The sequence below is a fragment of the Ziziphus jujuba genome, chromosome 12 (assembly GCF_031755915.1).
Source record: "Ziziphus jujuba cultivar Dongzao chromosome 12, ASM3175591v1".
Lineage (NCBI taxonomy): Eukaryota > Viridiplantae > Streptophyta > Magnoliopsida > Rosales > Rhamnaceae > Ziziphus > Ziziphus jujuba.
The window spans coordinates 22,787,451-22,814,073 of NC_083390.1; the positions used below are offsets into that span (position 1 = coordinate 22,787,451).

The 26,623-nt window shown below is 33.7% G+C and overlaps 2 protein-coding genes across 2 annotated transcripts; one reads left to right on the forward strand and one right to left on the reverse strand.

Moving 5' to 3' along the window:
- Positions 1 to 9,568: 9,568 nt before the first annotated feature.
- LOC107429519 (receptor-like protein 4) lies at positions 9,569 to 17,168 on the reverse strand. Its single transcript, XM_016040222.4, has 9 exons — positions 16,777 to 17,168; positions 15,640 to 16,692; positions 14,795 to 14,945; positions 14,526 to 14,597; positions 13,685 to 13,753; positions 12,881 to 12,949; positions 12,317 to 12,394; positions 10,608 to 10,816; positions 9,569 to 10,239 (listed from the first exon to the last, which is right to left on the reverse strand). The coding sequence occupies exons 1-9, from the start codon at positions 16,874 to 16,876 to the stop codon at positions 10,133 to 10,135; spliced, it is 1,908 nt and encodes a 635-aa protein (XP_015895708.1). The 5' UTR covers positions 16,877 to 17,168; the 3' UTR covers positions 9,569 to 10,132.
- A 6,519-nt stretch (positions 17,169 to 23,687) lies between these two features.
- Positions 23,688 to 25,507, forward strand: LOC132800162 (protein FAR1-RELATED SEQUENCE 5-like). The gene is made up of 2 exons (XM_060813182.1): positions 23,688 to 24,519; positions 25,317 to 25,507. Exons 1-2 carry the CDS (start codon positions 23,688 to 23,690, stop codon positions 25,505 to 25,507), a joined length of 1,023 nt encoding a protein of 340 aa, XP_060669165.1.
- Positions 25,508 to 26,623: the final 1,116 nt, after the last annotated feature.

The following is a 26,623-nucleotide window of genomic DNA, read 5'->3' on the forward strand; positions in this document are numbered from 1 at the left end:
TAAAATAATTTTTTTTTTAAAAAAAAAAGCCAAGTGGAGCACCAAGTAAATAGTTAATGAACAAATGCGAATTATATGTGGTCAACATATTTGATCACGTGAGAAAATAAATTATCCAACTGTATATAATATGATGGTAAATAGAACTTTTGTGGGTCCCAATAATATTTTAAAAAGGCCAAAAAAAAAGAGAAAAATATTACAAGTGGAAAAAATTAGTATGAGTTTATGTTGCCGACATGGCACGCATAAACTTGATGAGATAGAAAGTCAAATTAAGTTTTGCCACTTGGGAGATGTAGTTGGGAAGCATTAGCTAGCAACAGCGAAATGGCAAAAAAGCAATATATATATATATATATATATTATATATATTTGACAATATTGTTTTTTTGCTTTGTTTTGTTGTTTTGTGTCTGCAGATAAGCATTTATCTTTTTCTCTGTCAATCATCACACTCTTCCCATGCTACTACTTGCCAAATTATATATATATATATAACAATAAATACAGAAATATATATATATATATATATTATATTTTAAATATAAATATTAAATATGCTCTTTCCCTGTTAAATTATGTGGGGATAGAGAGATATTGGCTGTTCAATGGAGAAAGGTATTATGGCATCATGGGTTAGGAAACTTCGTTTCAAGCATTTTTCGAGGTCAACCAAGTCAACAAAATGCCAACCCATACTACTGCTTTCGTTTCGTATCCATTTATTTTTCTATATATACACATATATATATTATTTGAAAATTATTCTAATGGAAACTAACTATTACTTTATTCCCACCAATATAAAAACTCTATATATATTTGTTATGTTGTTATGTTTTTTTATTATAAATTAGAAGGTAATTTCCATAAGACCAAATCTGAAAGAATATAACATACATATATATATATATATATACACACACACACATACATATATTTATATATGTGAATTAGAGAGAGACTTGTAAATAGTGTTTTGAAGCTATGTCATACAAGTTGGATTATAAAATACACCTATACCTACATGCATGTATGTATATATATGTATATGGTTTTTGGTTAGATTTACCAAGATAATTAGGCGCATATAATTGATTGGTTTTTCTCAATCTGTTCCATAACAAGGTCTTGTTAGCATCAAAGCTCCAAGCCCCGTAATTTTAATTTGCTAATCTCATCTATGAATTTTTAATATTATAATTCTCATCAAATCAATAAAATGCAAAAACTGTTTTTTTTAGCATCATTTATAATTAACAGTCTCCTCTTAGCTTTATTTATTTCGATGCCTAAGACTCAGCTTTGATTCTTTCCCTTAATGGGTGTAGATATTATGTATATTTAAGGACCATTTTACCAAATATATTTTGTCCTATCCTATGAAGCACAAGTATGATGTTGCCATAATTTTTCCTAAATTTAAGGTCTTAGTTGAAAAATATTTCCAAAAACCAATTCTTTCTCTCTATGCTTACTATGGATGTCAGGACCCGTTCAAAATTCCTCACCGGAACCCTAGACAAGCCCTGATCCCAGGAAAATCCTACCGGACCCTCCAATAGAAAATCCGGCAGAACCTCCCCTAAGGGTTGGACTTACCATAAATTTTCTGCACTGAAAACACACTTCTATATTCATCCCCTTATTCCTGCCACAATACTACAAGTTGATTCCACAAATTTACAGCACTCCAAATGAATAACAGTAATCCAATGCATAATTAATACGTAAATGTTCGAGACAGTATACAGAGCTTCGTGAAGTACTATCAAGTATAGAATACAACAAGGATGAAAGAAATATTACAATTAAAATAAATGAAGACAAAGGTAACTTCTCGAACTAAGATAGCGATGGAGATTAGGTTCGCCTCGGAAGAACGTCTACCACCCCTTGCACCTAAGGGAACGGAATTTAAAAATATGAGATGCTAATCATCTCAATGAGTGACCCTATCTACTGAACACTTTTAATATTAATAATATAACAAATAAAGGGATTTCATTAATACCAACAATTAAATAAATAAATAAATAATAAACAATTGAAAGTAATAATTTCTCTCAAAACCCTCACTATTCACTCCGTTGGAAATGTTCCCTTTTTAAAACATTTTCACAAAACCCGATATTCGTATTTCCCGAAAACCAAGGGATCAATTAATTTAATAAATAATAATTAAATAACCCAAAAATAAATAAAATGTAATAAAATATAATAAATAATTTTTGAACACTTTGGGTTTGAAATTTCTATCTGAAAATTTATACTTGACGTACCACACCATATACCAGTGATGCCCTCCGATACCCAGCGTCCCGAGCACCGACTGGCGGGGAGATTAAAAAGAGAAACTTGCATACGGCACTTCAGCGTTCCGACAGCGCCGCTGCTGAAACCGTCATCTCGGCTATGGAGGGGGGCGGCTGATGCGCAATATATAAGACGTGCCTGCCCTCGGTCTAATGGCAACTCACGGGAGACATAATAACTTGCGCGCTAATCTACATATACAACTAGAACATTAATACTGTATGAGTGCGTCTAAAACCAATTATTAAATTTCTTATTACCGTACTGATTTTCCAAAAATCACCGTGGAAATTATACCATGTTTCAAATTCACCATCCCACATTTTCCTTTAACATTTCCGGTACGAAACCATTGATAGCAATATACAAATAATTTTCTCATAACACGAGGTTCAACAAATGATGTTCCACGAGCATAATTATCAAATTTAAAACCACCAATTTAAACAAATATTTGCCTTAAAATATTTAAACTAATTATGCCCAAAAATAATATTAAAATCCAGATACAGTTAATTAATGAAAATACCTTACTCATGCGTAATAAATACAATTAAATCACAATAAAATAATAATCGGGAATTTCTTAATAACCCAAAATTCCGTTTAGCATCAATGGATATATATATATATATATATATATAAAATAATACCTTTTTCCCAATTATATATTTAAATTCCACCAAATGAGCAAATTCTAGATATCAAATTAACACAACATAAATATAATTAATTGCCCAAAATAGTTTTAAAGGTGGATCACTCACCTGGAGCTCGCAATTAACCTAAGATCCTCCATCGGATCAATTCCACGATGTACACATGCTCCTAGAACAACAATTCACACACAGTCAAACAAATTAATATTTTATTCGGATAAATAATATCCGGTATCCGCAGGGTTAAACACAAACGTTAACCAAAATTGACAAGTAATATACCGAATCGAAGCTTGAGTGACGAGGATCACGAATTTTGTCTTACTTCCCGGAGATCGGATCCGAGGTGGCCGGAATCTCGTGGGAAAGCTTTCGGCCTTTAAAGCCTTGATTCTCCCAAACTGTTGCAAATTGGAAGAAAAGGACCCCGGATCTGAGTTCAGGGGGTCGGAATTAGTGGAGAAGGACCGGCGGTGCAATTGGTTACTCACCGAAATAGTGATTTCTCCGGCGAGCCGCCGCGGTCACCGGCAACCATCACCAGCGACGGCATGTCCGGTGGCCGATGGCTAAGATTTTTTGGGGTTTTGTAGATCAAGGGGAGAGGGTTCCAACGGGACCGGCAGTGAAGCAAATGGAGGCCGGACGGCGAAGAGATCTGGGTTTGAAGATTTTCAGCCCCTCGCCAGAAAATACTCTGATCCCGGCGCGTCGGAGGTCCGGTGGCCGTGAAATTTGGTGGGCTGGCCGGAAATGAGGAGGTGGTGAGGGGTGGCTGGCGTGTGTGGCCTGAAAATGGCCGAAAATGGGTCAAACGGCGGTGGCCGATGGTGGAGGGAAAAAATCGCCGTCGTCGGAAAACGCCCCGATCCAGGAGCGTCGCCGGTCGGTTGGCCGTGAAATTTTGGGGGTTGGCCGGGAATGGAGAGGCGCTCCTGCATGGCCGACGTGTGTGGCAAGGTTCGGCCGGAAAAGTTGATAACTCTGGCGGCCGGTGGTTTTCTCTCTCTCTCTCCCTCTCTCTCCTCTCTCTCTTTCTCTCTCCTCCCCTGTCGTTTTGCCAAAATAAAAGCCATCGTGGGTGACATTGTTCACCCACGTGGACCTCTCAGATGTCGACACATGGTGTCACTGTTCACTTAAGCTAGATATATTAAAATATTACGGTATTCGAAAAACTTCACACGTCCATAACTTTTTAACCAGATATCCAATTTAAGCGTGCCGCTAGTCTATGAACTCGTATCGATGAGCAATTTACAACCACACAAAAGTAAAAGAAAAATTCTACAACCATAAAAAGTCAACTCTGGCACCTTTTGGACAGTTTGCACCTCGACTTGTTTTGTCCATAACTTTCAAACCGTAGCTCCGTTTTTGATGTGCTACTAGTCTACGAACTCGTGCCAATGTGTACGTCGTAACGGTACCTCAGTCAACCTAGAATTCCATCCGAGTCAAAAAATCAACTTTTGACCCCTTCGGTCAATGATCAAAGTCAACGATCAACCTCGGTTAAAGTTGAAAATTTTCCGTTGTACTTTGGGACGGGGTGTTACAATGGAGGTAAACTTCTAAAATTAAAAGATGTTTTTATTAGATCATTTTAAAAGTGCGCTTCACACCCCTCAACGTAATGGTGTTTCTAAAAGATGTCATAGCCATATTGCACAAATTGGACTTACCTCACTTAGTCAAGCCTCCTTACCTTTTTCTTTCCAATCCTATGCTTTTTCCATTGTCATATATTTAATAAACAGATAATCCACACTTTTACTCCAAATGCAATCTCCTCTATACCATTGCCAATAAACACCTCAATTATACAAATTTAGAGGTGTTTGAGTGCTTCTACTACCTTTAGCTCAAACCTTATGTCCATAATAAATTGGAACCACGGTGTACTCCTTGTATATTTTTAGGATATTCTGATTCTTAAAGTGCTTTTTTATACTATGATCCTGCTACTCAAAAAATCTATATCTCTAGACTCGTCAAGTTTATAGAAAAACAATATCCTTCTACTAAATTTCTTTCTGCTGCTGGATAATCTTCTCCATCATTGATTTTCATCTACAACATTCTTTCACTTATCTAAACACCAGTACTCTCCACATCACCTCCCTCCCCTAACAACCCTAGCCCTAACTTATCTTCTTTATGTACCTAGTTCTCGTCTTCAAATATTTTGTCCCCTCTATGTTACTCACAACTTCTACTTGCACCTTCGATGTTACATACCTCCTCTTCATTCTAATCTCTTTCGCCCTTTCCAAGTCCTTCCCCAACGGACCTAGACTCTGTTCCGTTACCTCCCCATTGTCTACCACTCAACCAAACCAACAAGAACCGACTAAGAACCAATCAGGCTCCCTTGACCAGTCTTGTTCTTCGCATTCCATCCGTTTGACCTCCACAATGGACTCCTCGTCACAACTTCCATCAGAACTTGTTCCTTCCACCTAATCCAGCCCTCATGTCCACCACCATCCGCCATTGTTGCCATATTTAAAAACAATATATTCAAACCAAATCCTAACTTCTTTTCTATCATTACTCATCTTCATCCTACACCAAGTGAGCCAAAAATAGTTTCACAGGCCATGAAGATTCCTGAATGGAAGAGTGCTATACATGAGGAATATACTATCCTTATAAAGAATGGAATGTGGGAGCTGGTTCCATCATCTCCACAATACAATCTAATTGGGTGCAAGTGGATATTCTGAATCAAATGCAAAGTCGACAGTCCTATTGATAAATAAATAGCTCGATTGGTTGTGAAGGACTTTCATCAACAATGACGACTTGATTATTATGATAATTTTAGCCCTGTTGTTAAATGTACATATCATTCTTTATCTTGCTATAACTTCTAATTGGTCTCTTCACCAATTGAATGTCAATAATGCTTTTCTATATGGCCATCTTTATGAAGATATGAAGATGTCTACATGAGTCAACCCCTTGGATTCATTAATGTCAAACATCTATCCAATGTCTGTAAGCTTCAGAAAGCCATCTATAACTTGAAACAAGCTCCTTGAGCTTGGTAGCAAGAACTTTGAACCTTTCTACTCTCTAATGGCTTCCTTAACTTTTATTCTAACAGCTACTTATTTATTTACGATGATGGAAAACATATTCTTCTCATGCTCATTTATGTTGATGATCTAATAATGACTAGGAATTCTTTCTCTCTCATTAATGCTTTCATCCAAAAACCTGGCATCCAATTTTCTCTAAAGGATTTGGGTCCTTTCAGCTACTTTCTAGTTGTGGAAGTCTCTACCAATCCATTGGGTTTAGTTCTATCACAAGAAAAATATATTAGGGACATTCTTAAATACACCAACATAATAGGGCTAAAATGGTACATACGCCATAGTCCACCAGCAATACTTTAAGCCTTTGTGATGGCACTAATCTTGATGATTCGACCGAATATGGAAAAATTATATGAAGCTTGCAATATCATTCCTTCATACATCCTGATATTACATTTACCATCAACAAATTATCTCAATTCATGCACAAGCCAACCAATACATATTGGGTTGCTCTTGAGAGGGTCTTCAGTATATGTGTCATGGTCTCATGCTTTATAGAAACACATCATTCGTTCTTCATGTATTTTCTAATACTGACTAGGCAGGCAGCCATGATGATAGAACATCAACCGGTACTTATATTTTATTTCTTGGTTGAAAACCTATTTCATGGAGTTCAAAGAACAAAAATTTGTTGCGAGATCTTCCATTGAGGCGGAATACTGATTTGTTGCATCTACTAGTGTAGAGATTTGTTGGGTTCATTCTCTCCTTCATGAACTAACAATCTTGCTTTCTTCTTTACTAGTTATTTATTGTGATAATGTTGGAACAACATATTTGTGTGCTAATCCCATGTTTCGTTCTTGAATAAAACACATCTTTATTGATATCCATTTTGTTTGTGACCAAGTCCAAGGTGGTCCAATCCGTGTTGCTCATGTATCCTTTACTGATCAACTCTTGGATATCTTCACTAAGCTTCTATTTTGGCACCATTTATTTATTGTGATAATGTTGGGACAACATATTTGTGTGCCAATTCCACGTTTCATTCTTGAATAAAACACATCTCTATTGATTTTCATTTTGTTCATGACAAAGTCTAAGATGGTGCAATCTGTATTGCTTATGTATCCTCTCGTGATCAGCTCGCGGATATCTTAACTAAGCCTCTATTTTGGCACTTGTAATATCCAAGATTGGTGTCTCCCCTGGATCCACCATCTTGCAGGAACATGTTAATACAAATACACGCTCAAGATTCTCTCCTTAATATTCTATCGAAATATGTCTCTCTTAGTATATCACTAGTTTATCTCTAATTGTATCTATGTTTGGTGTATAATATCAACAGCTGTATTACCATATATAAGCCTTGTAATTGTATTTAAATTATGATTCACTATCAATAGAAGCTATGGCACATTTTATATTTTATTCCCTCTCTTTCTACAAGATAGAGGGTGTGGTAAAAGGTGATTGGCAACGACTTTGGTACTTCGTTGTTTATTGAGACCACTAAAAAGGGGCAGGTGCTTTGTAGGGTCACACTCAAATATGTCTCTTTTGATTAAGCTAGTTTCAAATAGTCAAAGACAAATTAAATTAAGAAATGTTTTTTACTGGCAACGAAGCGAGTTCCTTGTAATTCCATAAACAACTGGTTAAGAATTTTCTTTCTTTTCCCCACCACAATTCAGACTACTAGGTTCTTTGCTTCTTTTTTTTTTTTAAATATATATATATATATATATATGTTTTGTGTTGGGAATCCTGATTATAATATCTCAACCGTGTAAACAAACAAGTCCAGCTAGAGAAATTAAACTAATTGGAAACGTGCAAATAATTCCAGCTTTTCTTTTCTTTCCTTTTTTTTTTTTTCTTTTTTTCAGCAACAAAAAAATGGAAATGAGAACATCCAATTATATTAGATATAATATTACGTGGATATATAAGATATTTTCAATGTTCTAATCAAAATTAGGTTTAAGGAAGAAAAAATCCTTAACACCTATAAATCGGTATATCTAAAATAATGATTAATTGTTTCGAATTGTTTTACATTATTGAATTCTAATTTTCATTAATTCATAATTAAAGGGCATGAAATGCAGAGTGTCATCTAGAATGGTAGTTGAATATTGGAAATATCTCTCGAAAGGGTATAGAAAAATATTTGCATTAATACCCCCAGTCTTCTCTCATATATTGTTTTAAATCCCATATATATGAAGAGTCAACTTGGGTTCATATAGCTGTTTGCCAAAGCCTAAAAGTCAAAAGTCAAAAAAAAAATCTGGTTGCAATTTATTCTTCGTGTTCAAACTAAGACTAAACCATACAATCGTTAGGTTAAGACGCATTCCAAAAACCACAGTTTCTGTTAGACCTGACTCAGTTAATATATCTCTCTGCATTTCATAAGCTGACAAATTTGGGGGGTTCATATGGTTGAAACAAGTGGCTTAATGAGTTAAAAACCTTGTAATAAAAAGCAATTAAAAATTTTATTAAGAACTGAACTTGCTTACTACTTAAATATCTCCAAAATTATAAAAAATTAAAGGGAAAAAAAAAAAATCTCAATTTCACCTTCTTTGATGCACTTCCCACTATTTAAACTATCATTTTTTTATTTTAATAATTTTTCACTTTCTTCCCAATGACTTTGTATATGAACGTTTGCAAACACGGTGACGTAATAATATTCTTTTAGAATGAGCCGAACCAGTCAAAAAAACAAGACCATATGACTGAAAAAAAAAAAAAAAAAAAAAAAAAAAAGATGACAAAGTTGTACAAGCGATTACTGTTGCCCAAAAAAATTTTTTTTTTTTTAATTTCAAATTTAAAAAAAAAAAAACATGTCTAGCAAAACATTTTCATGTTTTAGCTAAATAAATCAAATTTTAAAAGAGCCATTTGCATTTTAATTAATATTTTGACCTTTTTGTTTTTTGCAAAGTATGAAACCAATAAGAGAGATTCTTTCATTCAAAAAAACACCACACTATTTTCTTTGATATTCTCAATCTTACAAAGACCATCACAACATCGACATCAACTGCCAGAGAGGATAAGTGCCAAGCTGATTCAATTTGTGTATTTGGGTCTTTGTTTCTTCAGTCTTCGTTGATCAAACAAACACTCTGGCGTTTATAGACTTTTGCAATAGTGCATGCTTGTCAAAACTCCTGCCATACATTCAAGCAATGAAAATCCACAGACTTCGCTTAATTTTGTGGTTGAATTACTGCCAGGGGAACTAAACTGGTTCATAATTTAATTATTTAGTGTTTGTTAAAAAGAATTGGGACCCATTTGACTTAAACAACTTTAAAATTATCAGCCAACCAGATTGATGTTGAGTTACAGAAAGATATTTGGTTTGTTCACTTTATACCTACCATAGATTTACTTAGGAATAGGGTTAATCCCTTAGTATCGGAGAAATCCATATAATTGAAAATTGTTTTGGTTTTCTTTAATTTCTACTTTCGTAAAGATAAAAAATAAAAAAAATAAAAGAAAAAATAAAAAAGAAACTAGTTCTGTAAAAATTTCATTATAGAAGTACATCGTACAATAACAGTATTATCTAAGGAATACATATACTAATTTGAGGCTAAATGAATCAGCATACAATGTGGTTAAAATTTTCAAATATTAACCAAAAAAAGGTTGACGATGCAGCCAAAAAAAAAGTACAAAACCAGAACCCAGTTGGTATATTAGTGTGGTTCAATTCCAAACAAACTATCAAATTTCACACCAATATAATTCATCAGATGACATTTGGGGTATGATACAAAGTGAGGAAGGAGAGGGTGGGTTGGTTGCTCATATCTTCTTTTGGGTCAGTCAACAAAAAACTGCTACACATTCTGCCCACTAGCTTTCTGCAGAACCTGATTCCCAAACAAGTTGCTGGAAATGCCAAAAATCATAAAAATCAACCTTCTAAAACCAGCCAAGCCTCTCCTATCATAATCAATCTATTTGTCTTACACTTTGAACTTTTCCTCTCTATATGTCCTCTAGGCACTATGTAAGCAGAAGGTTTATCTTCATTTACTTTCCTGTTTGAGGCAAACTTGGTTAATGGGGAGTTAAAGGTGATGGCAATGCCTTGGCATGCTGACTCTCCATTTCAAGAAGCATCAAGGACTTCTGCCTCTGATATCTGTTTCTCTTTGCAGCAAGTGCTGGAAAGAACATAAATAAAGTTCAGTGCAAAAACCAAATGAATGCATGAAAATTCAGTTAATAAAATAGAAGTGCCTAAAAGTTCCTATACGATACAAAATTATGTGTGCTGTCACACTAGGAAATTAAATAGCTATAATAGTTCCAAATAGGAACTAAATTGTAAGTTAAATAGTCAGAAAAAAAGCATAAATAAATAGCATCTCATAGAAGTAGCAGTCCTTGTCTTCAGTAAGCATGAATTTATTTAGAGCTATATATGAACAATTAACTATGCAGGATGGTAGAGCAAACCAAATATAACAAATAAAAGCAAACAAATAAAAAGACGATCAACAAGTTTGAACTTCTTGGAATGCATACTTACACATTAAGTCATGAGGAGGAGCAAATTCATAATCATGTCTACCCCTTCGGATGCAGAAGATATATATCACTAACAGCAGCACACAGAAAACAAGAAGGCAAGACATGCCGATTGCAATTTTACCCTTGGTTGATAAGCGACCATGTTCCCAAAATAATGGACACGCTGCTAAAGGAGGTACTCCACACAAACCTTTGTTACCAGAAAGACTGCCAAAGAAACATTTAACTCATCGATGGGATATAGAAAAATGAAAATTTAATAAAACTATGTTGAAGAGATCTATGCAATTCTACTTATTTGTTCTTGGCACTGCATAAGTTTATCAATTAAATAAGATTAATTCTACTTTTTGATATGGAAGTGAAGATTTTGGGGTTTCTCCTGCTGATGCCCTACCTCATACAGGGGAAATAAACAATAAAAAATTATCAGGTAGTTATTTTTCATTGATCAGAGCAAATATGAAAAGGCAAACATGTGGTTATGAGTATATTAGAAATATCTTCAAGCATAATTAGCAACCTTAGAGTATAGACATGAGAAACACAGATAAAGAAAGACGGCCATGATGATGCAAAACTAATGCCATTTCCTAAGGGACTTTCTTTTGCGAATACCCTTTGTTAAACAATTTTACTAGCTTGATTCTTACTTTGTATCAAAGCCAACAAAAGATTGGCAGATACATCCGCAGCTTCTCAACACATGCAGGAAGTAGAATCAACCATTGCTTCAAAATGCAATATAAAATGCTCGTACTTTACAAGACAATGACTTGTAATTCCTCAAGTTTTCAAAAACGATGGGGTAAAACCTTCTAGTTCCAATTTCCTAAAGCTATGTTATTAGGGATAGCCATTTCCTAAGGGACTTTCTTTCACAAATACCCTTTTGCTAAACAATTTTACTAGCTTGATACTTTCTTTGTATTGGAGTCAACAAAAGATTGGCAGATACTTCCTTCGCTTCTCAACAGATTCAGGAAGTAGAATCAACCATCTCTTCAAAAAGCAATGTAAGATGCCAGTACTTTACAAAACAATGACTTGTACTTCCTCAAGTTTTCAAAAAGAATGAAGTAAAACCTTCTAGTTTCAATTTCCTAAAGCTATGTTATTAGGGAAAATCCCCTCTGCAAGGGAGTGAAGTACATTAGAGAAATTTTGAGAGGAGAAAAAGGAAAGAAAAACAAGGCAAAATCCATGAGATATGTGGACATGCATCTAGAGTGTGGAAGAGGAGAAAAGGAAGTTGGTGTTCACTCAAAACAAGAAAGTGATATAGGGGGCAAAAGGTCAAGAAGATTAGTTGCAACGTTAATCATGAGGAACTATTTCAAGGGATCATTATCCAGGGTCTTCCACATGAAAGTATGATGCAATGATATGCCTAAATTTTTCTGTGAAACATGGCCCTTAAAGTTACACTGAGAAGAAGATGCAATGGCCTGTAAGGTTGTAGAAATGAATACAATAAAGAGTTTGAAATGGTGGAGCAGAGTGCAACTCAGAACACCTTTAGAAAGGGAACTAGACCACTAAAGATGTCATCTAAGAATACAGTCTAGGATGAACACAGGATATAAAAAATTAATCATTAGTCAACAGAAAACATCATACATGCAACAGAAAATGCAAAATTTCTATATCTTGCTTAAGTTTGAAGTCATAATAAAAAAATGACTAACAAAATAAAAATTCACATACTCAATAGCTCCACCATGCACACCAATTGAATACAGTTCCTCTGGTACTTGTCCTTCCAATAAGTTGTTATTCAATACCCTATAAGAGAGAATATGTATTAATAGAATGTCATCTAAAATATAAAAATAATTCATGCTACGTTTCAGGGCAGAGAGTGAAACAGAGTTCACATCTCATTTCGCTTATTTTAAATACTAGCTAAGTTTCGGACTCTTCATGAAATAATGCAATATGAAAATAGTACATTCTGTAATATAGCATCACAATAACGCAGTTTGTCCCATTCAAATTATTTTTCTATTTTCTTTTCTTTCTTTGGAAAGAAAGGGGATGGGTGGAGGTTGAAGATGGTGTCCTTTTTTATTCTTGTACAAAAGAACAAACATTGGCTTGAAACATGGATGGAGAGTTACAAAGTAATTCTCGCACTCAGAGCCATAAATCTAATAGCATAACAATGATATTGAGAATCAACACTTAGCATCTAACATTTTTACAGGAATGTTGTTCACAAATGCAGATTAAATACAAAAAAAAAAAAAAAAAAAAATGCACACCACTTACACAAGGCGCAGATTTGAAGAAGCTAGACTTTCTGGTATGGGCCCCGTTAACTGGTTGCCTGACAAATCCCTATAAAGCACAAGACACAAAAATGAAATTATTAGATAAAAGTACCTACTTACCAAGAAAAGTAAAGTAAAAAATAAAATAAAAACGGAAGTTTGTTGATTTGAAAGGACATTGAATGCATATGCTATGTATTTCATAATTTCAAATAAGAAAACAAGATTGGAGAGGCAAGGAAAAGGGAAAAGAAATTCTAATCTGATATAAAATAGAAAAGAGGAGAACCACTATAAAAGAAAAGGATGATATGTTTCTTTTTCTCACTCAAGATACTAAGAAAAGGCTAAAAGTTTATGCTACACATTGAAGCTTGCATGGAAACTAGAATGAAGATATTTAGTTAAGTTAATAATTTTAAAAGCCAACCGAAACAGGAAAAATTATAAATAAAAAGAAAGTTTTTAGGTTTCATCAAGTGAAAATTTCATGTTACTGAGCGGCTTTAGTTATTAGCAAAATATGGAAAACCTCCATTTTATCATAATCAAAAGAAAGACTGTTCAAATTAGTCTTTAAGCAGTGAGATAGAATTAAAATAAACAAATGCCCTAAACATCTTCACGAAACATGATGCATCAATCACGATGGAAATCCATTTTTGTTGGTGTCAAAAGAATCAATATTGATGCATAACTAAAGGTTCAGGGTAAGTTACAAGTGGACACTAACCAGAATAATCATTCAGAATAAAAATCAGTATCATTATAATTAACACTATACATAATGAGTGATACTTACAACTTGGTAAGTGATTTTTGACCTAGCCCAGATGGTATCGTGCCCTCCAAAGAATTAGAACTTAAGTTCCTATAATTGAAAGGAAATAGTTTTGGTCATCATAAATTGATCCAAAAATGTAATTGCAAATTGAAAATAAGTTCTGAAAAGTAGCATGAGCACATACACATAAAATAAGCAAATTAAACTTTTGAAATTACAGTGATTGAAATGCGACTTGAAAATTGAAAACAATAAGAAAAAGAAATAGAGTAAATGGAATAAACTTTTCCCATTACAAACAGAAAACTGAAGAACATAGAAGAAGAGAGGGAAACAAAATTACTTAGTCCTCTACTAATGAATGTGTGGAATATATCAAGGATAGAGATAATAAAATAAAATAAATAAATAAAAACACACACACAGCTTTCAATGACCTAACATTCTGAGATCAACATTTACAACCAAAATGCACACTTCAATAAAGAAAATGATCACCAGTCAAGAATTTGTGTTGCAGTGGCACTGACTTGTATAAAAACAACTGGTGGAAGACAAACTAGTTCCTTAGAAAGATAAACTATCCCTGGGTTAAATCAGAGTGATAAGCATGGCATTGTGTGTTCTTTAATATGTTAATTGCGCATAATTTTGAAAGATTTCATAAACCATACAATGCTCTTTGTCATCATAGTTTCAAAAGTAAGAATTGGACCAAGGTAGGGTTAACACGAACCAGTATATGTATGGGGGATTTTTCCAATTGAAGACAACAATATAATTGATAAGTCTTAAAACGTTGGAACTATAAACTAAAAAGGGATATCAACTATATAAAAAGTAGGTAGGTGGTACTTACAGGCTTACCAAGTTTGACAATAGAACAATCTGATCGCTGATATACCCTTTCAAACCTTGACTTCCAAGATCTCTGAAATATATTACAATAAGATTAAAAATTAATGAATGTGTGTGAAAATAAAGCTTTGTTCATTCAGTAGAAAAGAGTTTCCAATCATGGTTTTCACATGTTACATCCAAATTCATTTAACTAACAATTTGAATAATTTAAATGGTTTCAAATGCTAGCAACTAAATGTAATAATAAATAGTAAAGAGAATTCTTACATCTGGTATATTACAAGCGCAGTTTTATTCTTGTTGAGATGGCATGTAACTCCCTCCCATGCATCCCAATTAGTAGGAGCACAAGGATCCCCGTTCCAACCCATTCGATCGGGAACACGGAGTGACTGTTTCAAAGCTTGCATAGCAGTAACTACAAATGAAGTCCCAATCAGTCTCGATAACCTCATACAGAAAATTCTCAAAGGAAGCTTTTGCCAAGAAAATTCTATTTACGCACATATGTGCCCAAGATTATTTTGTCATAGCATCTTAAACACAACAAGTTATATGTCTTTTTTAGCAAATATCGCATAGACTCCCTAAAAACTACCGGTTCCACCACTGTAATTTTCATTTGTTCTACCATATAACATCAATAATCTTCCATTTGGTTGCAAAGAAATTGGAGAAAACAGGGAAGGCCAAAATTGACTGTTAACTTGAGAGGCGCATTGTAATATTAGGATCGATAAGGAGACTATTTTGTAGACTTGGAATCTAATATATCTTCATTCCTACGTTTTCTCCCCATCCAAACAAGCGTCAGAATCTCTAGGCATTTTCCCGACATTAAAGGAAAGAAAGTCTCCTTGGAAAAAAACTTGTAAAGTAAAAAAATAAAAACTTTCTACAATCAACAAGAAATGCCTCAAAAATCAATGATGAAAAAGCACCGGTCAAACGCAGTTAGCAGATGATGGTAATCAGATAACGAATCAAATTCATTTCCAACTATAGAAACATGCAAAATTTTCCCCTTCTGGGATTCAATCAATCCAAGAAAGGTATCTCTTACCCGAAAAAGAAAAAAGGGAGGTAGAGAGTGTTAGAAGATTTCCCCTTACCTTGTTCAGGAACAGTGGAAAGGTCAGCCGGAACAAGTGCATAATTCTCGAGCCCACAGATCAATGCGGCACCGACCACAGAAACAAGCCTCACCTTCAAAACAGTACTACTCAAATTCTTCACTGTGTAATGCCAATTATACGCAGCGAAGCTCCCAACCTCCTTGTATATATCAATCCGATTCACATTCTTCCCATTGATCAAAATATCAAACACTCTCTGACCCGCTCTCGTCACTCCTGGACCGATCTCAGCGAAATGGAACCACAGCAAGTAATCCAGCTTCGCGTCCACGGTCAATTGGTACTCCAGGCCTCCATCGCCGCCGGCCTCCAACGCCGTCTTGTACAACTTCATCGGGAAATAATTCGGACTCCGGTCTGTCCCGGAGATGCTAAACCTGGTCGAAACCGCCCTCACCGGGTTCTTGCTGTCCGTCAATCGGAGATCCGAGTCCGACTGCCACGAACGACTGAAGAGATCGGTGTCGTTGCTGAACCCTGGGCCCCACTGGTCGGTCCCACAGCTGAACCTCCCATAGTTCACAAGAATATAATTTCGACCAATAGCAGCGGAGTCATACGACGCCGGATCGACCTGAACAAGCTGGAGCGAACCGACTACGGGAGGATCGGTCGCAATGCTGTAGAAACAAATATCGGCCTCGCCGTCGCTGACGAACACGAAGAGATCGGAGTACGAGCCGGTGCGAGCGAGATCCTCCGACCACGGCGACTTCCAGCTAAACACAACGGTTCCCTCAACGGAGACATCGAACGACGGCGAGTGAGACTTCCCGTCGTAATTGTCGTACACGGTGAATGTCCGCAAATAGTACCTCCCGTCCGGCAGGTCAGGGATTATGTAACAATTCTTCTTGCCGGAGGTGAGAGGGAAGTAACGGAGGGTCTTCTCCTGAGGATGCCGGAACTGCAGGGGCTCAGAGACAATGGCGGTGTTGCCGCCGGTGAAGAATCGGTCGGCGAGCCAAGTGGTGTTGAAAGGATCGGTGGCGTTAACGAGTCCACCGCAGTCAATGTGGAAAGAGAGACCTATAAAAAAATGGCGGTTACAGAGTTTAAGTTAGTTAGTAGTTAAATTAGTTAGTTACAGAGAAGGAATGGGAGAGAGATTACCGTACGGATAGGGTTGAGGAGGATTTGCAGTGGAAGAGGAAAAAAACAGAGACAGATAGAGAAGGAGATGATGAAGAAGAAGAACAAGGAAGACACACATTTTTTTTTTCCCTTTTTTTGGTTATTTTTCCTTCTTTTTTTTTGTGTGTTTTTAATTTTAATTTGGATAATGAAAATGCTTTTTTGGTGTTAGGACCATAAGCTTTTGAGAACTAAATAGGAAAAAAGAAAAGTGAAGGAAGAGAATAATAGTAGTAGTAGTAGTAGTAGTAGTAGGTGTAGCCGCGAAGGGCGAGATTAGCGGGAGGTGATTGGAAAAATCTTTTAGAAGAGAGTAGAGAATGTTGTGCCGTTCTTGGTGGTGAAGTAGAGTGGGGATGAGCCTTTTAGTCAAATTGGGGCGGTTGTTTAGTTTACCGGTAATTTTAAATCAGTACCATTTTACATTTCCAGGTGAGAGTATTTTTAATATTAACAAAAAATTAATCAAAATTTAAAGATTTGCACATGGAGGGTTGGCTGTATAAGTTAAAATAATTTAGAAAATAGAAAGTTTTGATTGATTTTTTTTCCAATTTAGTTATGAGAGGAATTAAGGGAAACTATAAATTAAAGGATAGTGAAAAAAGATTGGTGCTGGAAGAGTAAAAATTGGTAAAGTAGAAGGATTGTGACGATTAATTGTATTAAAAAAAAAAAAATTTAAAAAGTCCGTGACATCTCTTGGTCTGTCACGTGAACCATCCCCTGCCACTCACTCGCACTCATGTAAATGTAAGAAATCATAGAAATTCAATTAGAAAGTTGAGGGTGACACTGAAAATAATAGAGAAAAAAGATGATTTAAGGACCAATGGCATTGCAATTGGATGACAGCTGATGATGCTTACGTTAAAATCCACTTTCCCATGTCTTTTCTCTTTAAATATGAATCCCAATTTAAAAACCTCTACTGTTTTTTTTTTTTTTTTTTTTTGGGTAATAAATGCACAGTCCTCATAAATGTTAGAGAAAAACGCCTTCATTTTGTTACTACAATGTCTTAGAATTTTCCTTTTTTTTTTCAAAAAAAAACAAAAAAACAGGTACTCTTTTGCTTATTTCACTCTCATCCTAATTGATTTTAAAAAAGAATCAAAATTTAAATATTTTTTATAATTATTTTGCACTTTAATACGTTAAACTTTCCTAAAGTTTTAAATTATTGTTAGTTTTAAAGTAGTCATGGATACATTGTAGAGACAAATAATTAATTTTTTTTTTTAACTAGAAAAACAATTTAATAATTTGAACATATCTCGTAATAAGTTGTAATAAAATTAGCCTTATATAATACTCCCAAACATCATATAGATGACGACAGACGCTAAAAGAGCAGGGAAATTTCCCTGCTAAATTGAAACAAAATGATATATTTTAATGAAACTTTTTAGCAACCAAGTTTACTATGATTGCAAATCTCTGGACATTTCTAGAATCGTATAAAATCATTAAACCTAAATGTTAAATTATTTTTTTCTGGATATTTATATGATAAGATTAACACTAATATGCATATGCAATGATGACGTATATAACTTTTGTTGTTATCAAAAATAATATAGATGCCATGCTTGTCCAATCCAAAATAAATAAATAAAACATACAACAAAAAATAGAATTTTAAGACAGATAATTGATTTTTTGTCAGCGTCATTGAAGTAATGCCAACTTCCTACTCCAATGGTGGCCTTACATGCATAAAACCTCACATGCATTTTACTCATTGGGGATAAATTTGCAAACATTTCCAACCACAAAAGGGGGGGGAAAAAAATAATAATTATTTATAAAATCAAATGGAAAGTAAGAAGACAATAATGAAATAATAAATTTATTTTGGAGGTTCACATGTCGGTTCGATTATTGATTTATTGGTAGATCATATAGAATTGGTCATTAATTTTCGCACTTTTAACTTTTCCTGAAATTTAATGTTCATAGAGTAGAGCATTTTTGTTCAAACTTTTTTATTTTTATTAAAACAAATAAAAATAGTAGCGTTTTTAAAATTTAGCTTTTGGTTTTAGTAATCAACTTCGAAATAAATAAATAAATAATAAAGCAAAACGAACAAGCAAACTATTGTAAATGGTTTTTAAATTTCATTTTGAAAAACTAAATTGTTTGAAATCATTTCCTATGTTATATCTCTCTCATTTTTCTCATTTTTCTTCTTCTTTTTTTTTTTTTCATTACTTTGAAAATTGGAAAACAAAGTAATGAAAAAAAAAAAAACAAAATAATGAACGAAAAAAGAAATAGAAAGCTACATTCAGCACAAGTTTTATTTCACAAGTTTTATTTTTAAATTAAAGTTTTCCTTCAAATAAATATCAAAATTCATTTGTATCCATAATTTGAAAAAAAAAAAAATTGCTACATATATCAAACACATTAGTTATAGTTCAGGTTTGTTTTTGTTTAACAACTCTTAGACATGTTGTTAACACTGATTTTATAGAGTTTTTGGTCCCCAGTTAGGTCTGACATAATTTATGTTGTTGCTTATGCCCTTCTCTTTTAATTTTTCAAAAGTACTTTCTAAATAAATCACTTTATATCGAATTTAATTAGAAGTGTTTATGAAAATATTTTCAAAAGTATATTTAAACTTCAAAATTGTTTCGGACTTCCAAAGATTGTGCCAAATAAAGTTTTTGACCAAAACATACCCATATATTTATATATATGAAAATACTATAATGACATAAATCATTTATTACATAGAAAATGAATAATTATCTATAATTATTAGATGATAGAGATTATATAAATCTGATACTTATAAATGATTATCCACATTGATTAGTTTATTTATCTAAATCTCTCAATTTTGAGAAGAAAATTATGATTTTTCAATTGTTAACAAAATTCAGATCCCTGCAGGTGGTAGATCGGGGTCTTACCCAAGATCACAAAAGAACTTTAATTTTGGTTGGAATGATCTTTTACTTTCCAACTACTCTAAAAGTAGTTGTTTAACGAAATTCGTGCAGCTCAGGATCTGTTAGGACCGAGGCAACCCATTTATTTTGGTTTATGAGGACAATATGTTCAATTAATTATTCCCTTAAAGTATTAGCTAATCGGTTAGATGATATAATAAGCTGTCCATATATGTCGGTACGTGGTAGGTTTTCTTAGTTAGTTATTGAATTTTATGTATTCCCGTGATATGCACATATTAAAAACTGTCAATTGCTTTTTTTTTAATTAAATGGTTAAAAAAAAAAAACTATGCTGATAGGGAATGAATTGACTCCGACTAGCACGTATATAGAAACAAATCCTTTTATGTTATGTGATTGTTTCAATAGAAATAGAATAATTGGAAATTAATTAATTAAAGTCAATATGAAAGAACCCGATGCAAGCTATTTCGGATCTTGTACAAGTAGTAGTTTAATGTTATTAGAATATAATATACCCACTTATCTCTTTCTTCTGGTGAAGGGTTTAGCTCGCTTTGAGATGTGGATATTGTAAAGAAGAAACTATCTTTCAAAGTTAAAAATATATATATAAAAAAGTAATGCTTAAAATAGTTTGTAAATTACTAGACTTCGATCCTTTATATTCTTTTTTTTTTTTTTTCTCGAGAAGTGATTCTTTTGAAGATGCGATTTGATCATTTGAGAGAATTAAATCCTTTTTTTTTTTTTTCTTCCCCGGTTAATCCTAGAACCTAGTCTTGAAGCATAATAACACGTTTTGTCACAAATTGTGTCTGAATTATACCCTTTTGACCTTAATAATTTTAAAACATAATAAAAAAATTATATTATTGAATAATTTAAAAATAATCAGACAAATTATCGAATATTTATTATATTGCATATTAATTTATCTAGATTTAAAAAAAAATGATAAAATAAAATAATAATAATAATTATAGAAAGAGAAGCACGACGCACTATAGTCGTACAGCATTAGTGGTACATTGGGGACGAAGCCCACAACAAACAACAATTACAAGGCCCGAAGTTTAGGCATTTACCAAAGAGGTCCTCATTTCGAAGTTCGATCTGTGGACAGTGTCCAGGGGATTTATCAAAATCATGAAAACCAATACCAAGTTTGAGACCAAGGCTTGCAAATTGCCATCCCATTCCCATGAGAACATGAGAAAATGTTCAGTACCACCGTGGTACCACGTCATTCTATACAATTTCAATATATTTATTATCATTTGTTTAATATTTGCTATATGTATTATCATATGTTATTTTTTTATTTTTAAAAATTAAAATTTTAAAAAAAAAATTTTTTCACGTTCTAGAAAAACGACGCTTTATCTTCCCAATTAAAGTTTCTCCTCCATGAAATAAAGTTTGCGTAGCAAAATGTATAAGTTTTCTTTTCCCAAAATGTTGTTGAAACAAGATATGGGGCAAAGGCCAAACCCATTACCTAAAAAGGAATATCTATTCCATTCCATTTGGTTTATTTGGTTTTATGTTGTATAATAGGAGAGTGATTTTTTATTTTTTTAAGTTTCTACTCCATGGATTCATTTATCCATTGTTAGCTATGTTTTAGCATGAAAGTGTCCAGCTCTTCTTTCAAAATCATCTTGCATCTTGCTTTAGCTTGACTTGGGTATTCTGCATTCTTCCATTTCTCTTTGGGCATCTTCTGAAACTATCTCACACCGTCATTCAATTAACCTGGAATGTATGATAATATCACTACTCATATAGAATCTTCCTTTATATACCCTCTACTACTTCATTTATGTTTCTTTATTTTAAGTAATTGGATATGCTTTAGGATCTTTGAATTCAAACACCTTTCTTATATTCATTTTTTTAGTTAAATTGTAAACGAGTGTAATTATACTCATCATATCCAATAGTTGTAAGCTTTTTTTTTTTTTTTTTAATATTTAGTTAGGAATGTTGTTTTGATCTGATTTATGTTCCTACATTATAAATTATGTATATGCACTTTATATAGGATGGATGAGTTTATTGGAGGGATAGATGATGGTGAGGAAGCTGCAATATACACCACGATGATACTGTCGTTTTGGACTACAATAAAGGTAGAGTTCATATATGTTACTTTTTAATATTTAATTGATATTATTCTTGTGATAATTATTATTATTATTATTATTTTTTGTCGTGTGTGATTTATATAATTAATTCAAATATTCAAGATTTTGTACGAAATATACTTTTTTTATCATTTTTTACAGGGAGGATTGATGAAAGAGAACTTGATGATGAAGAACTAAAATTGGGAACTGAGGTCTTTTCTGAAGAAGAAGCTTATAATTTATGCAACATGTATGCTTTGAGGAAAGGTTATAGTATTCGTAAAAGCACTATTCGAAGAGATGCACAAATGAATGTACGACAACAAGAGTTTTTGTGCTCAAAACAAGGATTTCAACATGATGGGGACTTAGGTGAAGTGAAAAAATTAAGAAGATTATAGACAAGGACAGGTTGTAAGGCTTTAATTTGATTCACTGTGGATAACAGTATATGGAAAATTACCTATCTTAACCTACAACACAACCATGCACTTGCTAATTTTGAAGAAAGACAATTTTTGAGATCGGGACGAAGAATACCACAAGGGCATGCACAGGTTATCAGTTCCATGGTTGATGTGAGAGCAACAAAATTATATTCATACTTAGCAAATGAAGTTGGTGGCGCTGAAAATGTTGGGTTCACTAAGAAAGATTGCCAGAACTTTTTACAAAAAAGGAAGGAAAAAGTGATAGAAGGAGGGGATGGACAAAGTTTGATAAATCATTTTAAGCATAAGCAAGCTGAAGATCCTAATTTTTTTTTTACACTATACAAGTAGATCAACAAAATCGGATGAGTAATTTTTTTGGCAAGATGGTATATCGAAATTGGATTATGAGTGCTTTGGAGATGTTGTATGTTTTGACACTACCTTTCGAACCAACAAATATAATTTAATTTGTGCCCCGTTCGTTGGAGTCAATCATCATTGGAAAAATGTTCTATTTGGTTGTGCATGTTTATTGGATGAGAGCATCGAATCATTTGTTTGGTTGTTTGAAATATTTTTAGAAGCAATGGGAAATAAACAACCAAAGACTATCTTTACGGATGAAGATAGATCAATGGCAAATGCAATTGAAGTTGTACTTCCAAAAGCACATCATCGGTTATGTACTTGGCATGTAACAGTCCAGCCCAGACCCGCATGCAGATATTGTCCTCTTTGGGTCTAGGAAATCCTCTTACAACCTAGCCCTTAAGGGTTTAAAACGTGTCTGCAAGGAAAATGTATCCACACGCTTATAAGCCATGCTTCGTTCCCCTTTCCAACCAATGTGGGATATCACAATCCTTCCCCTTTGGGGCCCAACATTCTCGCTGGCACACTGATCCGGGTACTGGCTCTGATATCATCTGTAACAGCCCAGCCCAGACCACCCGCATGCAGATATTGTCTTATTTGGATCTGGGGAATCCTCTTACAACCCAGCACTCAAGGGTTTAAAATGCGTCTGCAAAGGAAAAGTATCCACACGCTTATAAGCCATGCTTCGTTCCCCTTTCCAACCGATGTAGGATCTCACATGGCATATTGCTAAAAATGCTACTAAACATCTTGCTAGCTATTATGGTAATCCAGAGTTCAAGAAGCATTTCAACAAATGCTTTCATGGTTGTTACAATGAAGTTGAATTTTAAGCTGCATGGGATGATATGATTTTGACATTCAATCTTGATGGTCATCCATGGCTAAAAAAGCTTTATGCACTTCGGCAAAAATGGTGTCAAGCTTTTAGCTTAGATACATTCTCAGCGAATATTAAATCCACCCAAAGAAGTGAGAGCACAAATAATGTCTTCCACCAAATTTCCACGAAAACTATGGATCTTGTGGATTTTGTACACCATTATGAGGATAAAATAGAAGAAATGCGACTAGCTGAGTTGGAAGAAGACTTCCGTTGCAAGAATGGCATGCCTCATCTCAAAGTAAAGAGTGGAATTTTTAAGCATGCAGCTAGTGAGTATACAATGAAAATATTTTCATTTTTTGAACAAGAGCTTATAAGTTTCTTTGGAGTAAGGATGACTGAATTTAGTAACAATGGTATTGATTATATTTATGAAGCATTTGAAGAAGGTTGCAAAAGGATCTTTAAAGTTCAGTTTAGCTCTCTTACTTCTACAGTTTCATGTTCATGTAAATTATTTGAATCAATGGGATTATTGTGTTGTCATGCTCTTAAAGTGATAGATTCAAAAAATTTTACATGTATACCTAAACAATATATAATGAAGAGATGGACCAAAGGAGCAAAAAAGGAAGTTGTGGGTAGTTATGATTTATCTTACTCATCTGATAAAGAGAAGAAATCTGCACAATCATTGCGTTTGAGTGAGTTGTTGCATCAAGGAAATTTTGCTTTTAGTGTAGGTTCCCTAAGTGATTTGGGAACAAAGATAATCAAACAAAAGTTAATGGAAGCCTTGAAGATACTTGAAAATGATGAGGAAATTGCAAATGTGATGGGAAACTTGAACAAAAGAGATAACAATATATCATCCAATGAGTGTTTGGTGCTAAATCCCTCAATAATAAGAGCTAAAGATGTGACAAATGCTCGAATCAAAAATAGCTTGGAGAACAAGAAAAAGAAAAGTGCAAAAGTTGGGGGTTCATCTCAATCTTCAAGGCCTAATACTATGAGTTTTGGTAATTTCATTTTATTACTCGCTTTGATGATTTAGTAGGTATTAATTCTTTGTTAGTTTAATATATATATATATATATATATATTTGTAGGGAGTAACAATCAAGGGATAACTAGTGACGAATTTCAAGCAACCACCAATACTTCAAGTCAGTTGCCAACATTCGATCCATTCGGTGTAATTATTATAAAATTTATTTTTGAATTTTTTCCAAATATTAGTTAAATCTATTTTCATTTTTCTTTTTTTTTTTTTTAATTCTAGAAAACTTCAAATTGGCATGTTGAACATCCTAACCTTCACTTTATAAGAATGCTTTCAACAAGAGATCAAATGCCTTACTTAACTCAGGTATTTATGGGAATTGAATGTAAGTATGTTTACATTGTCAAATAGTTCCATATATTATACAATCATCCACAATGTTAGCTACTATAACATAATTACTTTAAATGATAATGTTGATGTTATTGTGTTGTAGGATCCACATTTCTATGGTTTTCATCATTTTCATGGACAAAAATATTGAAATTGATTAAAGTTATGCTTGAGGACGTGTTGCTGCAAACAAATTTGTTTTCAATGTACTTAATGCTTATTTAGATGTTTTCATACTACAGAGGTTGTATGGTATCAATTGCTAGATGTAACACATCCATACTGAGTTCTTACTTTGAAGCTTTTATTCTTTTGGTTTGAAAGTTTATAGTTAATTTATAAGCTACTGTTATAGCTTTTCTCAACCGTGCCTTTGTGATGGAGGTGCAGAAACACAATAACAGCTTCATGGAGGTGCAGAAACACCACAACAGCAGCATGACATGCAGAAACATGCCAACAGCAGCAGCACGGCAGTAACACAGCACCAATACAGCAGCAATATGCCAGCAGCACGGCAGCACCAGCAGCAACACAGAGGCACCAACAGCAACAATGGCAGCACCAGCAGCTGTAACAGCAAGCTTAAAGCAGCAGCAACTTCAGCATGAACAGTAATAGCTGCTAAAAAAGAGTAGAACAGAGTGCTACAGTACCAGCCAAATATAACCCAGTTTAAATTTTTGTGACCGTTAGCTTGCATGTGCCAAGGTTCACATGAACCAAAATACCAACAAACCAAAAACACACCGTTTTAATCTTTTGGGATAATTGATGCATTTTCATCCTTTCGAGTTAGACAAGTTATTATCTTTATATGAAATAGCTTGGTGACCAAGTAGCGTTTCTACTCTATTCCTTTGTGCACCTCTTCGAATAGTGGCTTTATATATGAATGCTAAAACCTTTCCTTAAAGCATATATGTTACATAAATTATAAGCTTCTTTTTTGAAAAATACCTTAAATAATTCCTCATCAATTTCTTTTTCATCAATTTTTCCAGTAAAAATGATAAAAAAGAAATATATTTCATACAAAATTTTTAATATTTGAATTAATTACATAAATCACACATGACAGGAAAATATATATATATATATATATATATATATCATAAGAATGATATCAATTAAATATTAAAAAGTGACATATATGAGCTCTGCCTTTATTGTAGTCCAAAATGATATTATCATCTTGGTGTATATTGCAGCTTTCTTCACCATCATCTATCCCTCCAATAAACTCATCCAATAAACTCATCCATTTATGTAATTGAATGACAGAGTGAGATAGCTTTGGAAGAACCCAAGGAGAAATGAAAAATGCAGAAGCTGAAGAATAACTTCTCTTAGAGAAGCCAACCAAGCTGCAGAAAAATCATATTTGCCAAACCAAAAATGTTATTGCTTTTTCTGGGTTAAATGGCTTGCAAGATGATTTTGAAAGAAGAGCTGGACACTTTCATGCTAAAACATAGCTAATAATGGGTAAATGAATCCATGGAGTAGAAACTTAAAAAAAAATAAAAAATAAAAAATCACTCTTCTATTATACAACCGTAAAACCAAATAAACCAAATGGAATGAGAACAGATACTCCTTTTTAAGTAATGAGTTTGGCTTTTGCCCCATTTCTCGTTTCACCAACATTTTGGGAGAAAAAAACTTATACAGTTTGCCATTTTTTTAAGCATGCAAGCTTTATTTCATGGAGGAGAAACTTTATT

Coding starts and splice junctions, on each gene's coding strand:
- LOC132800162 (XM_060813182.1), top strand. CDS start 23,688: ATGGATCTTGTGGATTTTGTACACCATTATGAGGATAAAATAGAAGAA. Junction 24,520..25,316: donor GCCTAATACTATGAGTTTTG/GTAATTTCATTT, acceptor ATGGAGGTGCAG/AAACACCACAACAGCAGCAT.
- LOC107429519 (XM_016040222.4), bottom strand. CDS start 16,876: ATGTGTGTCTTCCTTGTTCTTCTTCTTCATCATCTCCTTCTCTATCTG. Junction 16,693..16,776: donor TCCTCAACCCTATCCGTACG/GTAATCTCTCTC, acceptor ATTTTTTTATAG/GTCTCTCTTTCCACATTGAC. Junction 14,946..15,639: donor TTCCACTGTTCCTGAACAAG/GTAAGGGGAAAT, acceptor CTTCATTTGTAG/TTACTGCTATGCAAGCTTTG.